Source organism: Lynx rufus, unplaced genomic scaffold, assembly GCF_022079265.1.
Source record: "Lynx rufus isolate CCGP_SWC_20201006 ecotype Redwood Valley unplaced genomic scaffold, mLynRuf1.p SCAF_23, whole genome shotgun sequence".
Lineage (NCBI taxonomy): Eukaryota > Metazoa > Chordata > Mammalia > Carnivora > Felidae > Lynx > Lynx rufus.
Window position 1 is genome coordinate 22,533,443 of NW_025814838.1, and position 13,680 is coordinate 22,547,122.

The window sequence follows — 13,680 nt, forward strand, 5'->3', positions numbered from 1 at the left end:
GCTGGGCTCAGGCATTGAGAATGTGTGAGTCAGAGCCTCACCCCCGCCCCCGCGGCTGACTCACTCCTCCCTCCAGCTCTGGGAAGTCGGGCTGGGGATCGTGCCACTCTCCAAACCATTTAAAGTTATAGATTCTTTTATTAATAAATTCTCCCTCCCCTCCAAACGCTCTCCCCAAAATAAATACTCCCCCCCTCTTTGGGGGTGGGGGGGACAGTGTCTTAGGGCCAGCCCCCCTAGAGGGCCAGCCCCCTAGTGTTAGCAACAGGTCCCTGACCCCCCAGGCAGAGACCCTGTGGTGGAATTTCAGTACATCTGAGTTGGTGGGGCCTCGTGGTGTCTGGCCCTCGGGTCAGCCTGGCCCTCAGGCCCTGGGGGTGGAGGGAGGGACCCTTTGTGCAAATGCTGCGGTTCCTCAGTGTCAGCTGTCTGGTGTGACCCAGCATGGGTCTCCTTTCCTGTCCTGGAGCCAGAGCCAGGGCAGTCAGACACCTTGGAAGCCTCCTCGGAAGCCTGGGCCCAGGCCTCGGGGAGGTGATTCACCAGTGCCCCATCCCTCCACACCCCTGCGGTTGGAAGAGGCTGGCTCTGGCTGTGTGTCGGGTGAGGGGCTGGCTCCAGAATGAATGAATGAATGGATGGATGGATGGATGGATGGATGGATGATGAGTGGGTGGGGCCTCCTGCTTGGCAGGGGCTCTCACTGTCACTGGATCAGTGCCACACCAGGACAGCCCTCCCCGCCGGTCTCCTCAATGGGGGCTGCAAAACAAGAAGAGGGGTGGTCAAGGGCAGGGGAGACGTCGAGGCGTGATGGGGAGTGTGCGGGCGGGCCTGGCACACTTACTAGTAAACTTCTCTCTCCTGCGGCACCGTCTCCAGACCAAGAAGCCAGAAAGCAGTCCCAGCACGAGGGCTAGGCTCAGAGCGCCCCCCAAGATGGGCCACAGTAGTGGGAAGGAGGCTGGAGGGGAAGCAGCGCCTGGGGGCGGAACTCCAAGTCAGACCTCGCCCCTCTCGGTACTAGCCCCGCCCCCTAGGTCCGAGCCCCAAGCCTTTACCCCACCTTGGCCCCTGCCCTGAACCCACCATTTTCCCACCCACCTCCCACCCACCCCCGCTTCCCGATTAATTCCTCGGATCTGAAGCACTGCACCCCTCTCCGCCCGGGCAATCCTCTCTCCCAGTCTGGGGTCCGCTCGCCTCCGGGCCCCGCCCCCCACTCACAGCCCAGGCAGAAGTCGCTGTGCGGTCGCGCCGGGCACGACGCGCAGTCCATGCACTTGTCGAGGTCCGCGCTCCAGGAGCTGCCGCGAGAGCAGGGGGTGGTGCCTGGGGAGGGGGCCGCGGGTCAGGCTGGGGCGGGGCACGGCTATTCTGGGGGCTGAGGTCAGGGTCTGTCGGCTCGAATAACGTGAGTCACCGGCGCCCTCCCCTCGCATTCCTCACAGGTGACCGCACGACCCGACCGGGACTCGGCAGCGCGGGGGAAAGGGGGGCATAGCGCGGGACGCTTGTGGGGGGGGGTCAGGTCCCCCCACACAACCCCCCCGCAGCCGGCGGGTGACTCACTCCTGGGCACGGGGCCGAACCCCGGTCCCTCCCCCCACATAGCTGGGCACTGAAGTCACCGGATGGAAGGAGGTACCCCACATGGTATAGGGGGTACAGACCCCCGTGCCCTCGGCACCACCATCCCCCCACGCCGACTCCTCGGTCACTGGGGCTAGACAGAACACGTATTGAACAGGCTGGGGGCGTGCCTTCTCACCGAACCAGACAACCCGCCCTCAAACTTTCTCCCTCCACTTCTGAGTCTGGACTTTTTAGGACAGAAGCACCCCACCCCACCTCACCGCTCCCCCCTCCCCCAGTTGAACGGGGGGGGGGAAACTGAGGCCTGGCCTGAGGATGAAGTTCAGAGCGGGATGAACCTCTCCTGGCCAGAAGCCCGGTGCCCGGAGACCACCTGACCGGGATCCCCACGTCCGCCTAGTACCGCCCAGATCGGCCCCGTTCTCTGGGTCCCCGGTGCCGGCTCCGCGATCCCCGGCGGGAGGCTCCCCCCGGCCTCCCGCGCAGCCCGGGCCCCGCGCCCGGCGTACCTGGCACTCGCTCCCCGGCCACGGCGCCCAGCAGGGCCAGCCCGAGCCCCAGCGCGAGGAGCCGCGGCAGCGGACGCAGCGGGCCGGAAACCATGGTGCGGGTCCGGCGGCCGCGGCCGTGTGTGCCCGCCGCGCGCGGGCCGGGGCGGACAGCAGCCACTCCGCCTCCACCCCCGCCTTCCGGGGCGGTCCCCTCGGCTCGGCCCGCCCCGCGCGGTCGGCTCCTGGACGCCCCGCCCCGCCCGGCCCGCTGAGGTCAGTCATTCGCTCAACAAACACCGCCTCCTGGCGCGAGCGGCTGGGACCCCCGCAGGGACGCAGCCCTGGCCCTGCCCTCTGGAAGCTGGAGTCCCGGAGACGTGTGCTGGCGGAATCGGACACGGAACAGCCCACCGCAGAGACACCTGCGGCTTTCCTAAGGCCCCCAGGGTATAATAACAACAGAACAATAACAACAACAAAATAATGATAATAATATGTCTTTAGTTTCTACCTTTGGACATAGTTACACGATAAAACGTGGGCTTCTTGCCTCCTTTTGGCCGAGTAGGGAACTGGAGCTTGGGAAGGTTAGGTGAGTTGCCGAGGTCACAGCGCTAGTAAGTAGCGGAGCCAAGAGCCACGCTCCGTTTGGCTCCACGCCCTGTGCCCCGACCCGCTGCGGGCCCGACGTTCGCCAGCTGAGGTCCCCGCACCCCGGGCCAGATGCGGGCGCAGCGGCCCCCGGCTCGAGCGACCCCAACTGACGAAGCTGGGATTCGCGCGCCCGCGGAGGTCCGGAATGGGGTCTCTGCCCCTCCCCGGGGCGGTGGTCCGGTGACGTCACTGCCTCTTTAAGACCCCCGCCTCCGCCCCCATCCGCACACTCGGCGGTTCCTACGAATCCCAGTGGACTTCTTTGCAGGTGAACCTGGGGGAAAGTGCGCGCGTTGGAGGGGAAGAGGCAGACTCCTCGAGGAGTGGGGTGCAGACGGCGTGGGTGGGGGTGCGTGTAGAGAACCTGGGCTGATCTGGCTGCGGCCACCGGGGCACAGCTCGTGGCCGGGGATCTGCACCGAAGCCGCAGAGATCAGGTCCCTCTGCAGCCGCGGAAGGGTTAAACGCCCCTCCCCCTCCCCCGGGACAAAGGCACCGAAACCCGGGCGCCCCTCCCCCACCTGCTCTGCTCCCTGGGGCGGGGCTCCCCTCCCCCTCACCTACCGGAACCGACCCTGCTGCTCCCGCCGCCATTAAACCCTCCCCGCAGAGCGCCCCTCGGGCTGGGACCTGGCGACCCTTCCTCGGGCAGGACTCAGGAGGGAACTAGGGGTCGAGAGCGGGAGTGGGCGCCCTCGGGCCAAGCCGAGTCCGCAGTGTGCGGAAAGAGAAGGGGTCGAGGGCAGAGGTAGGGTCTCGGAGGGGAGAGATGCCGGGTGCCTGGGCCGGCGTGGCCCCTGCGCTAACCGGGCCAGAGGCCTGGAGGACTGACAGCGGGTTTGGGAAGAGCGCGGCCAGGTATGGCTGGGCGTGGGCGATGCGAATGAGGAGTGGACGGTCTGTCTGTCCTTGGGCCACACTGCTGGGGCCGGTGCTCAGTTCAGCTCCAAACCGTGCGCGGGAACTTTGGGTAAGGGAGGGCCAGAACAGGACCCTGAACAGAACTGATCCCCCAGCCAGCCACAACAGCAAGTGGGATGCGAGGGGGGGCCAGGGCTGCGGCGGAGGACCTGGTTCACTGGGCGGACTCCAGGGGTTTCAGGTCGTCTTAGGGAAGTTGAGTCCTTAGAGGATGGCATTTGGGGCAAGAACGCACGACAGAATGTCCCCCGCCTTGGAGGTATGCTCACGGAACCCCTAGGGGAGGGAGGAAGAGCCGGGCCCGGGGCGCAGCCGGTAGCCCTGGGGAAGAAGCGCTTTGGGGTGAGAGGGTGGTATTTGTGGTTTTCACTGCTCCTGCCCCTCTGGGGTTTGACTGAGGCTGGACTGGGCCAACTGGGCCAGGCAAGGCCGGGAAGGGTGGGTCACCTGAGACACAAACATGACCACCTGCCTGGGGGGATGGAACCCGGCTGGGGTGAGGAGTTTGTACACTGCTACTGGGTGGTTGGGAGGCAGCTTGGATCTCTAATCGTGATGTTGAAACTGACAGGTTTTGAGCCTGAAACTCATGGCTAGCACCAACCCACCATCTGTGTGCCCTAAGGAAACGCCTGGAAATTGCTGTCTGATAAAATGTAGGAAAAGTGGCTGGGGCCATTGGTATGGGCTTTGTGTCTCATGTGCCCTCGAGACAGCCAGGACTGGGTTGCTTACTTTTTCGCTCTTGTAAGTCAACGGCAATCCCAAAGCCGGCGGGGGGGGGGGGGGGGACTGATGCTAAAGCCTTAAGTGTTCGTTTTGGCCGCGAGAAAATGAGGCTCAGAGAGTGTGCTTTGCCCCTGGTGTACTGATTCCCAGGGTTTGTGTTCCCGGGGGCCACGGCATGTGGCATGAAGAGTGAGCACGGGAACAAAGGGTCTGGACCCGCCTGTCTTAACAGCAGTCTCCTTGCGTCCCCCAACGTAGCTCCTCTCAGCCTCAACCTCGCCATGGCTTCCGCTGGCCTGCAAATCCTGGGGATCATCCTGACGCTGCTCGGCTGGGTGAACGCCCTGGTGTCCTGTGCCCTGCCCCTGTGGAAGGTGACCGCCTTCATCGGCAACAGCATCGTGGTGGCCCAGGTGGTGTGGGAGGGGCTGTGGATGTCCTGCGTGGTGCAGAGCACGGGCCAGATGCAGTGCAAGGTGTATGACTCCCTGCTGGCGCTGCCCCAGGACCTGCAGGCCGCCCGCGCCCTCTGTGTCGTCGCCCTCCTGTTGGCTCTGCTCGGGCTGCTGGTCTACCTCGCGGGAGCCAAGTGTACCACCTGCGTGGAGGACAAGGACTCCAAGGCCCGTCTGGTGCTTGTCTCTGGGATCATCTTTGTCCTCTCGGGTGTCCTGACCCTTGTCCCTGTCTGCTGGACCGCCCACACCATCATCCGGGACTTCTACAACCCTTTGGTGGCCGAGGCCCAAAAGCGGGAGCTGGGGGCCTCCCTCTACCTGGGCTGGGCAGCCTCTGGTCTTTTATTGCTGGGGGGGGGGCTGCTGTGCTGCACATGCCCCTCGGGGGGGGCCCGGGGCTCAAACCATTACATGGCCCGATACTCCGCCTCTGCCGCACATGGCACCTCTCAGGGTCCCTCCGAATACCCCGCTAAGAATTATGTCTAATTCCGGTAGGGGAGCGGGGACTCCCTTGACAGCGGAGTCTGACTTCCTGAGCCGGAGACGTGGAGATGGTGATCCAGACAGCTTTGGGTGGTTTTTTTTATCTTTTGGGGGGGGGGGAGCGGGGGGAGTGGTATTTTTAAAACTCAGTTGGTAACCCGACCAAGAAACTCAGCATCTCTCTTGGGCTCTGCTGCTGGTGCGTCTCACCTTTGGATGATGGAGCCAAGGAGGTGATGCTTCACGGTTTCTGGATCTTTCTCCACCCCGGACATCCCCATGTCGGAGGCCAACCCGCAGCCGCGGGCCAGCGTGAAGGCTGCCTGCCGTTCAGATGCTTGCAGCCTGTCCCCAAGAGTCCCTCCTTAGCGGTGGGTCCTCTGGACCCCCAGGGGCTCCTGAGCCTCAGGTAGCCCGTCCTTAGAAGAGCGGGCGGTTTAAGTCACCAAAGAACCACCCACCTCCAAGTGTCCCGACCTCTGGCTCCTCTATCCTGAGTCCTGCCCGAGCTGTGCCCTAGACCACCTCCCCCGCCCCCCTCTGGCTCACCTTCAGCCCCTGCACGCTTCTGTCACCCGCCCCCCACAGTTTTTGTTAAATAAAGCTCGTCTTATTTTGTCGCTTGCCTTGGGTGTTGCTGGGGGGCTGTTGAGAGCCAGCCCGGCAGGGGGAGAAGGTGGGTGCAAGTGGCTCATCTTTCTCACCCTCACACCTCGCGTGGTGAGTGAAGGTGCCCACGGGACACGTCCTGGAGCGGGCCTTGGACTGACAGTCCCAGGAAAGGCCACCCGGTCTTCCCTGCCCGACCACAGATCAGAAGAATCCAAGGTACGAATGCTGTTTATTCCCTACTGGCAGGGGGGAGTGGAGGGTGGGGTGAGGGGCTGGGCCTCCGGGCCTGAACTTCTGGGTGCAGGTGGTGGCCAGCTGGAGGGGACCCGCTCCAGGGCAGGGATCCCCTCCTCATTTTGGAACCAAGGAGCTGCTGCCCTTCAGGTGAGCGGCAGGCTCCTGGGGGCAGGGTGGCCTCAGGAAGAGGAGTGCCAGCCGGAGTCCTGGACCAGAAGGAGGCAGATTGTGGTGGGAGGTGGGGGCAGGCCAGCGTCGCTCTGCCTGGGTGGAGGAAACAAGAACGCGTGGGCCCCCCCGCCCCCGCAGAAAAGGGTCTGGACTCTTCCGGGCCAGCTGGCCACGCCTCTGGAGCCAGACCTGACTGGAGCTTCTGGAGAGCGGGTTTCGCCAAGGGAAGGGGTTGACGTCGGGGGGGCAAGGGTTGCCACGGGGCATCCGGCACAAGGTCAGGGCTCTGAGCAGCGGGCTTCCGGGGACGCTCTCCGCCTCATACGTAGTCCCTCTTGTCCAGCCCGGACGCACCTGAGCGGGAGGGGATGGAGTAGCCCAGCCTGGGTCCTCGGGGCCGGTCGATCTGGGGTGGGGGGCACGTGCAGCACAGGAGCCCCCCGCCCAGCATGAGCAGAGCGGCGGCGGCCCAGCCCACGTAGAGGGAGGCCCCCAGCTCCCGCTTGAGGGCCTCGGCCACCAGGGGGTTGTAGAAGTCCTGGATGATGGCGTGCGCGGTCCAGCAGACCGGGATGAGCACCAGGATGCCCGAGAGGAGGAGGAGGACCCCTGCGGTGAGCACGATGCGGGCCTTGGCACCTTCGTCCTCCACGCAGGTGGTGCACTGGGCCCCCGTGATGGCCACCAGCAGCCCGAGCAGAGCCAACAGGAGGGCGATGACGCAGAGGGCGCGGGCGGCCTGCAGGTCCTGGGGCAGCGCCAGCAGGGAGTCATACACCTTGCACTGCATCTGGCCCGTGCTCTGCACCACGCAGGACATCCACAGCCCCTCCCACACCACCTGGGCCACCACGATGCTGTTGCCGATGAAGGCGGTCACCTTCCACAGGGGCAGGGCACAGGACACCAGGGTGCCCAGCCAGCCCAGCACGGCCAGGGTCATGCCCAGGAGTTCAAGCCCGGCTGACGCCATCTGTCCCCTCAGGTCTTCTTAACCCTAGACGGCCCGCTTGACTCACTGGGGTACGTCAGGTGCTGCCGGGTGGGGGTCTCGGTGCCCAGAACGTGGGGAAGTCTGTGTCCTCGGCCAGGACCGTCCTCACATCTGTGGGCCTCTTGCAAAGCACCTCTCTGACCCTCACACGCACAAGTCAATCTCACAGTCTCACAGCCCCGCTCAGCGGAGTAGCGGTGTCCCTTCGAGGGGCCCGTTGCCCATCAGATGCCCGGCGGACGCGGCTCCTGCCACCCTGCAGGCACTCACGTCCCGGCGACCCAGCTGCCGCCCGTCTGACCCGGCTTGCACAGACCCTCCCGACCCACCTTCGGGCTGAAGAGAGCCTTGTCCCTCCGGCAGGCACAGGTTCACGCCGAGCAGCACACCCGCTGTGGGTGTCACCTGGGGACTCGGGCCGGCTCCCAGACGCAGGCGGGGTTTTGAGGCCGAGGCAGGGGAGGGGCAGCAAAGCTGAGAGCGGTGAAGCCAGAGCTACAGGGAGTAGGCGGCGGGGGTGGGGTGGGGAGCCTGGGAGGCGGGACGGAGACCGGGAGCGGGGGAGGAAAGAACATCCGGGCCGGTGGGAACACAGGGACAAAGGAAAGGGGAGACTGAGGACCAGCTGGGGAGTAAGGATTGGGGGGGTCACAAAAGCAACAGGCTCTGCACTGAGAAGCGGAGGCTCGGCGGCCTTCCTGAGCCGCCTCCTACTCCTCCCCCAGACACCCCTTCTCGTCGTCTTTGCTCCCTGCGACCCCGTTTCACTCTACGTTGCAAACACGCCCAGATCCCCCAGTATCGCACACCCCCGCCCCTGTCCCCCTGCCCGCCGGGGACTCTCAGGAATCCGATCCGTCTCCGGTCTCAGCCCAGTGGCCCTGGCTGCTCCCAAGGGAGGGGCCCCGCCCGCACTGTTCCCCCGGCAACAGGTGCCGGCGCCCAGCTCAGGTGGCATCGCCCAGGCAACGGCCTAGAAACCCCCCCCCACTTCAACCTCAGCTCAGGTGTGCCCTTCCCACCCCCCACACTGAAACTGAGGGCTCAGCCGAGCTGCTGAAGGTCTCTAGTGGCAAAGGATGAAGGTGCTGTTGTGGAAGTTGGGGAGGGGCGTGCAGGGGTCTGTGGGGTGAAGGGGGATGAGTAGTGGAGACAGGAGCCCAGGATGGGGGTGAAGCCCCAGGACCCCACTCTCTCCTGTGAGGAGCAAGTGATCACTCTGTCAGAGACACCACGGAGGAGGGCAAGGGGACGAAGCCTGCTCACCGTCTCCAGGAACAGCGACCCGTCCTGAAGACCTCCTCGGTGCCTGTGACTTCTCTCGTGGGGGGTAGCCTGGGAGTCAGACTACAGCTCAAATCCTGCCCCCAACTAGGGATAGATTATGGAAGGCCAAGGTCCTTAACCTCCTTAGGACAAAGACCCCTGTGAGAAACCTCATGGAACCCACAAACATGAGCCCCTCGTTTTGGGGGGGTGGTCATGAACTCCCTCAAGCCTCTTCCCGGCTGCTAGGAACTGAGGGAAGAGGAACAGGGGTGGGGAGCCTTCCTTCATACCATTTCCTGGGGGGCTGGGAGGACTCTCCAAGGCAGAGCTGGGCCCTCACCTGGGACGGCCTCTCACCTCCACACCTCCTCCTGAGGGCCTTGGCCCGTCTGCCCCACGGGGAGGCACCCGTTGACTGCCCGCGGAGGCCGGGAGGGGGGTGCTGGGACCAGGCCGGATCTAGCAGGGCCAATGGGGGGGGCAGGCCTGCGAGGCCCCCACATACACCTGGGGGTGGCACGCACTGGGTGCCTCTTCACCTGTTCAGTGGGACTTCGTTTACAAAGGATTTTAACTTCGAGCGGGTGCACTGCTTCTGGGGATGGGTTTTAGCATTTTTTAGAAGTTTATACTTTCATCAGATCTGCAAAAGGCTCAGTGACGAAAAAAAGCTTGAGAGCCCCTCCCTCTAAAACAGAGACTGAAAGGGGCACCTGGGTGGCTCAGTCACTTAAGCATCTGACTTCGGCTCAGGTCGTGACCTTGAGGTTTGTGGGTTCAAGCCCAGGGTCGGGCTCTGTGCTGACAGCTCAGAGCCTGGAGCCTGCTTCGGATTCTGTGTCTCCCCCTCTCTCTGCCCCTCCCCCACTCATGCTCTGTCTCTCCCTCTGTCAAAAATAAATAAACATTAATAAAATGGAGACTGAGGCCAGCGCCGATAAGTGGGCCGATGAGTGGGTCTGAAAGGTAGACGCTGGTGGCTAGAGTTTCCTCCACACCCTTGCCTCCCCACAGGTACAGCTTTTCAGCTGGCTGGAGGGGGGAGGGAGGGGTGCTCCTCCCTTGTGAGGGGCCGACTTGGTGGCCGGGTGGACATGGTGGGCAGTGGGGGGGGAGGGGGCAAGTGGCCAGAGCCCCCTGCAGGCTGTGATGGGCCTGGGGAATCGTGGGGTTTGTCCAGCTAATCCAGCCCTGGGGCCCTAGATTTCACAGGGTGGGCGGGGAGGGGTGACTGGTAAGAAGGGGAGGGGAGGGGTGGCTGAGAAGGACAAATAGAGGCAGGCATTCAGGGCCCAAGGAATCCAGCCACACAGGTTCCAGCAGGTGTCAGGAGGCAGCAGCAAGCCCAGGTATCGGAGGGGCCCGGCCACCCTCCCGCAGCGCCTGCGTCCTGGGCAGCCTGACCGGGGGTCTTTCCCGTCCCTGGGCGCAGAGACAGCCTCGGCACAGTGAGACCCACCCAGCTCGGTTTGCCCGAGAGCCTGCAGTTGGACCTGGCCTCCAGGACCCCCCAGTTTCACAGGCAGCTTTAAACCCCTGATGTTGTCACAGGGCCAGTGCGGGGGGGGGGGGGGGGAGGGAGGGGGGAGCGCTGCACACACATCGTGCCCAGAGGTGGCACTGAGGACCCTAATTGTTTTAGATCCCAATTCTTCTTGGGCTCGACACGTCAACACTCAAGCACAAAGACCCACACACACGGGAGGTGAGTGCTCAGAGGCTGAAGACACCCCCGGACCAATCGGAACCAGACCCGTGGTGGGGGGCCCGGGGAAGCTTCAGCTTCCTCCCACCTAAGTCTACTCTTTCCCCCCTTTGAGAAGACAACGCACCTCCCCCCAAGGCCCTCGGGGAGGTTAAAAGTGGGACGATCTGTCCGAGAGCAGGGAGGGGCCGAGAGGACGCCGGAGGTGGTCGGGGGAACCGCCCACAGGAGGGGTGGGCAGCAAGGACGATGCCGGGGAGACCCCGGAAGGCGCTTCCCACCCTCAGCCCTCACTCAGGCCGGGTCTTGGGTCCCCAGGTCCACCCGGACTTGGTTGGATCCGAGAACCAAAGGGTTAAAGTTGGGGCCCAGCGGGGACTGTAGCTGGGGCCGGAATGTCATTGATATGGAGAGGTGGGGACTCCCTCGGCGCGGTTACCATCTCAAAGGCACTTCATCACATCCACTGGAATCTGCACCCTCACTGCCTCCGCCGGGGAAAGAGGTGGGGGAGGGAAAACTGCCCCAATATACTACTGTGGAGGGAAACTGAGGCACGGGTGTGTGTGGCCTGCCCCACTTGCTGCTTCGGTGGGTGGGTGGTAGAACTGGGCCCTATCTGTGTTCTCCGGAGGGCGGTGGCGGGACCGCTCAGGTGGGCGGAAGACACGCTGGCTTAGAGGGGGGAAGGGCGGGGGCGGGCTACCTTCAATCCTCACCTCCACCAGGCTTTTGGAGGAAAGTGTGGCTCGAAGACAAAGTCGGGAACGAAAGGTCAGAGGGCCATCATGGGGCCAAGGAGAGCATGGGGGTGGGCACGGGGGCTGTAGGGCCCAAGGGCAGCATCAGCCTCTGCTTCGGAGGCGCCCAAGGCCCCAGACTTTGTTAGAAGAAAGGCCAGATCCGCTGGCCGCTGAACCAAAAAGGGGCAGATGAAGCCCGAGGTCGCATATCCGTTCTTGCTGGGTTACTACCCCCATTTTACAGACCCAGAAACAAGATGGGGGAATGGGGGGGCAATGAGAACTTGGCCACATGTACTCGTGAGAAACAGGACAAGCCTGAAGGCGTCCAGACCCTGGCCCAGAGCACAGTGGGGGGATGGGGGGTGGCAGGGGGTGGGGCTGAGCCAGGCCTCCCGGTGGCAGCAGAGCAACCCGCATGCACCACCCCACCCACACCCTGCGGAGGTCCTCCCCTGCCTCCCCTCCCTCTCCCTGCTCCTGCAGGCACCCTGTGCCGGGAAGTCTCCGCAGAGAACCGCACCTGGATCTGGTTACACCGGGAGCCACCGTCCACCCTGGGCGGCACCTTCACCGTGTCTGTCCCCGCCGCAGAAGGCACCAGTTGTTCACCACCTGCTGTGGGCAGCTTAACGGAGCCCGGGCAGACCTCGATGGGCAAGTCACAACTGCAGTGATCTCCGGGGGGCCGCCCGGCTGTAAAACGAAGGGAGACGCCTGCCTTGCCCGCCCCCAGGGTCACTACAAGAATTTGCCCAGGCAGCGAGCACCCCACACACCTTGGGGACCACTGTAGGTACCGACTTGGGACTAGAGTATTTTGTTAACAGCATCATGGCGGTTTCCCTTGTAAACCTGGTCAGACGCCATGGATTGGGTAGCAATTAACCTTATTTCTGTCGTAACCGTCAGCCTTCAAATGCAGTCTTTATCCGTCTGGAGTTTAGAGGTGAGGGGGTTGCCCCTCGCCTCACTGCTGTGTTCTTACAAAGAGTGGACATTCAGTCTTGTCCCTCCCATTTGGTCTGATTCTCAGTGGAGAGGAGAAGAGAGCTCCAGGATGTGAAGAGGGTGAAGACAGCAAACCAGCAGGAATGGGAACACGGCCAGAATTCAAGACAAGGGCAGGGGAGTCATCGTGAAGGTACCAGTGACTCTGGCTCCTGCCCAAGGACTCCAAGGGACAGCAAGGTTCAAGCCAGAAATAGGGTTTTAAATAGAGTGATAAGGGAAGCTGGGAAGACGGCTCTGAAGGTGGCCAGAGCCCCCAGCGACAGGACACTCCTGGTATGGAACGCATGGTGGCCCCCACACCATGTCCCGGTCTTAAGTCCTGGAACCTCTGAATTTGGCCTTAACTGGAAAAAGGGACTGGGTGGCTTAGTCAGTTAAGTGTCCAACTCTTGATTTTGGTTCTGGTCATGATCTGATCTCACAGTCCTGAGATTGAGCCCTGTGTCATGCTCCTGCTTGGGATTCTCTCTCTCTAACTAAATAAAGAAACAAGAGAAAAGAAAAAAAGAAAAAGACAAAAGGAAAGGAAAGAAAAGAAAAGGCCTTTGCAGCTGTAATTAAATTAAAATAAATTAAAAGCTTCAAGACGAGGGGCGCCTGGGTGGCGCAGTCGGTTAAGCGTCCGACTTCAGCCAGGTCACGATCTCGCAGTCCGTGAGTTCGAGCCCCGCGTCGGGCTCTGGGCTGATGGCTCGGAGCCTGGAGCCTGTTTCCGATTCTGTGTCTCCCTCTCTCTCTGCCCCTCCCCTGTTCATGCTCTGTCTCTCTCTGTCCCAAAAATAAATAAACGTTGGAAAAAAAAAAAAAAACTTCAAGATGAGATCATTCTGTATTCAGGATGGGGCCTACATCCAATGACAGGTGTCAAAAGGGGAAAAAGAGGAAGATGAGAGACACAGACACAGGGTAAGGCCATGTGAAGACGGAGGCTGAGGCTGGAGGGATGTGGCCACAAGCTAAGGAACGCCAGGGGCCGCCAGGAGCTTGGAGACGCAAGGAAGGATCCTCCCCTAGAGCCTTGGGAGGAAGGAGCACAGCCCTGCAATACCCTGATTTGGGGTTTCTGGTAAATTCGTTTTATTTTAAGCCATCCAATTAGTGGCGGCTTGGTGAAGCAGTCACAAGCAATTCATATACTGCCTTTTTTGCTAGTGGGTTCCAGGCTCTCAGAGGTTGCCCAAGGTCAAGTTGGCTTCCTGATACCACGCTCGAGTTGCTGTAGAAGAGCCCAATGAGACAGGACGTCTGCCTGTTACCTGAGCCCAAGCCACCTGAGTAACAAAGGGAACTTTATTCTGAGTCGTACAGGCTGGGGAGAACCTGGCAGGGTGGGGGTGGAGGGGAGGGCAAGTAAAACGGGGACAGAATAGGGGCTTCCTTTCATGACTCACCTTGGGAGCCTTCCCGTCCCTGGGGATGACCTAGGCCTTGCATGTGAGGCTGCCGCTCCAGGGCCCAGTATCGGTTGTCCATCAGCACCGCTGCTATTCTGGTGCATCCAGACCTGCACAATCCTTGGACCTCTTTCAGTCCAAAGTCTGACTCAAAGGGCACCTGAGTGGCTCGGTGGGTTAAGCGTCAGACTTCAGCTCAGGTCACG

At 62.5% G+C, this 13,680-nt stretch overlaps 3 protein-coding genes and 1 long non-coding RNA gene across 4 annotated transcripts; 1 reads left to right on the forward strand and 3 right to left on the reverse strand.

Moving 5' to 3' along the window:
* Window positions 1-156: 156 nt before the first annotated feature.
* Window positions 157-11,902, reverse strand: TNFRSF12A (TNF receptor superfamily member 12A). Its single transcript, XM_047087831.1, has 7 exons — window positions 11,846-11,902; window positions 11,590-11,694; window positions 8,976-9,077; window positions 7,679-7,823; window positions 1,228-1,332; window positions 848-982; window positions 157-762 (listed from the first exon to the last, which is right to left on the reverse strand). Exons 1-7 carry the CDS (start codon window positions 11,900-11,902, stop codon window positions 707-709), a joined length of 705 nt encoding a protein of 234 aa, XP_046943787.1. The 3' UTR covers window positions 157-706.
* CLDN6 (claudin 6) lies at window positions 4,658-5,338 on the forward strand. Its single transcript, XM_047087493.1, has one exon. It carries the CDS (start codon window positions 4,673-4,675, stop codon window positions 5,336-5,338), a length of 666 nt encoding a protein of 221 aa, XP_046943449.1. The 5' UTR covers window positions 4,658-4,672.
* Window positions 6,178-8,089, reverse strand: CLDN9 (claudin 9). The gene has a single exon (XM_047087494.1). It carries the CDS (start codon window positions 7,326-7,328, stop codon window positions 6,675-6,677), a length of 654 nt encoding a protein of 217 aa, XP_046943450.1. The 5' UTR covers window positions 7,329-8,089; the 3' UTR covers window positions 6,178-6,674.
* Window positions 11,903-13,133: 1,231 nt separating the features above from the next.
* On the reverse strand, window positions 13,134-13,680 carry LOC124517994 (uncharacterized). Its single transcript, XR_006963607.1, has 2 exons — window positions 13,472-13,680; window positions 13,134-13,368 (listed from the first exon to the last, which is right to left on the reverse strand). It is a non-coding gene; the product is annotated as an uncharacterized LOC124517994 (long non-coding RNA).

Bases quoted from the DNA above. Each gene is read 5' to 3' on its own strand.
- CLDN9 (XM_047087494.1), bottom strand. From the start codon at position 7,328: ATGGCGTCAGCCGGGCTTGAACTCCTGGGCATGACCCTGGCCGTGCTG.
- CLDN6 (XM_047087493.1), top strand. From the start codon at position 4,673: ATGGCTTCCGCTGGCCTGCAAATCCTGGGGATCATCCTGACGCTGCTC.
- TNFRSF12A (XM_047087831.1), bottom strand. From the start codon at position 11,902: ATGATGCTGTTAACAAAATACTCTAGTCCCAAGTCGGTACCTACAGTG. The intron at 11,695-11,845 runs GTGTGTGGGGTG...GGCTCCGTTAAG, and splicing joins TACCTACAGTGGTCCCCAAG to CTGCCCACAGCAGGTGGTGA. The intron at 763-847 runs GTAAGTGTGCCA...CTTGTTTTGCAG, and splicing joins CAGGAGAGAGAAGTTTACTA to CCCCCATTGAGGAGACCGGC.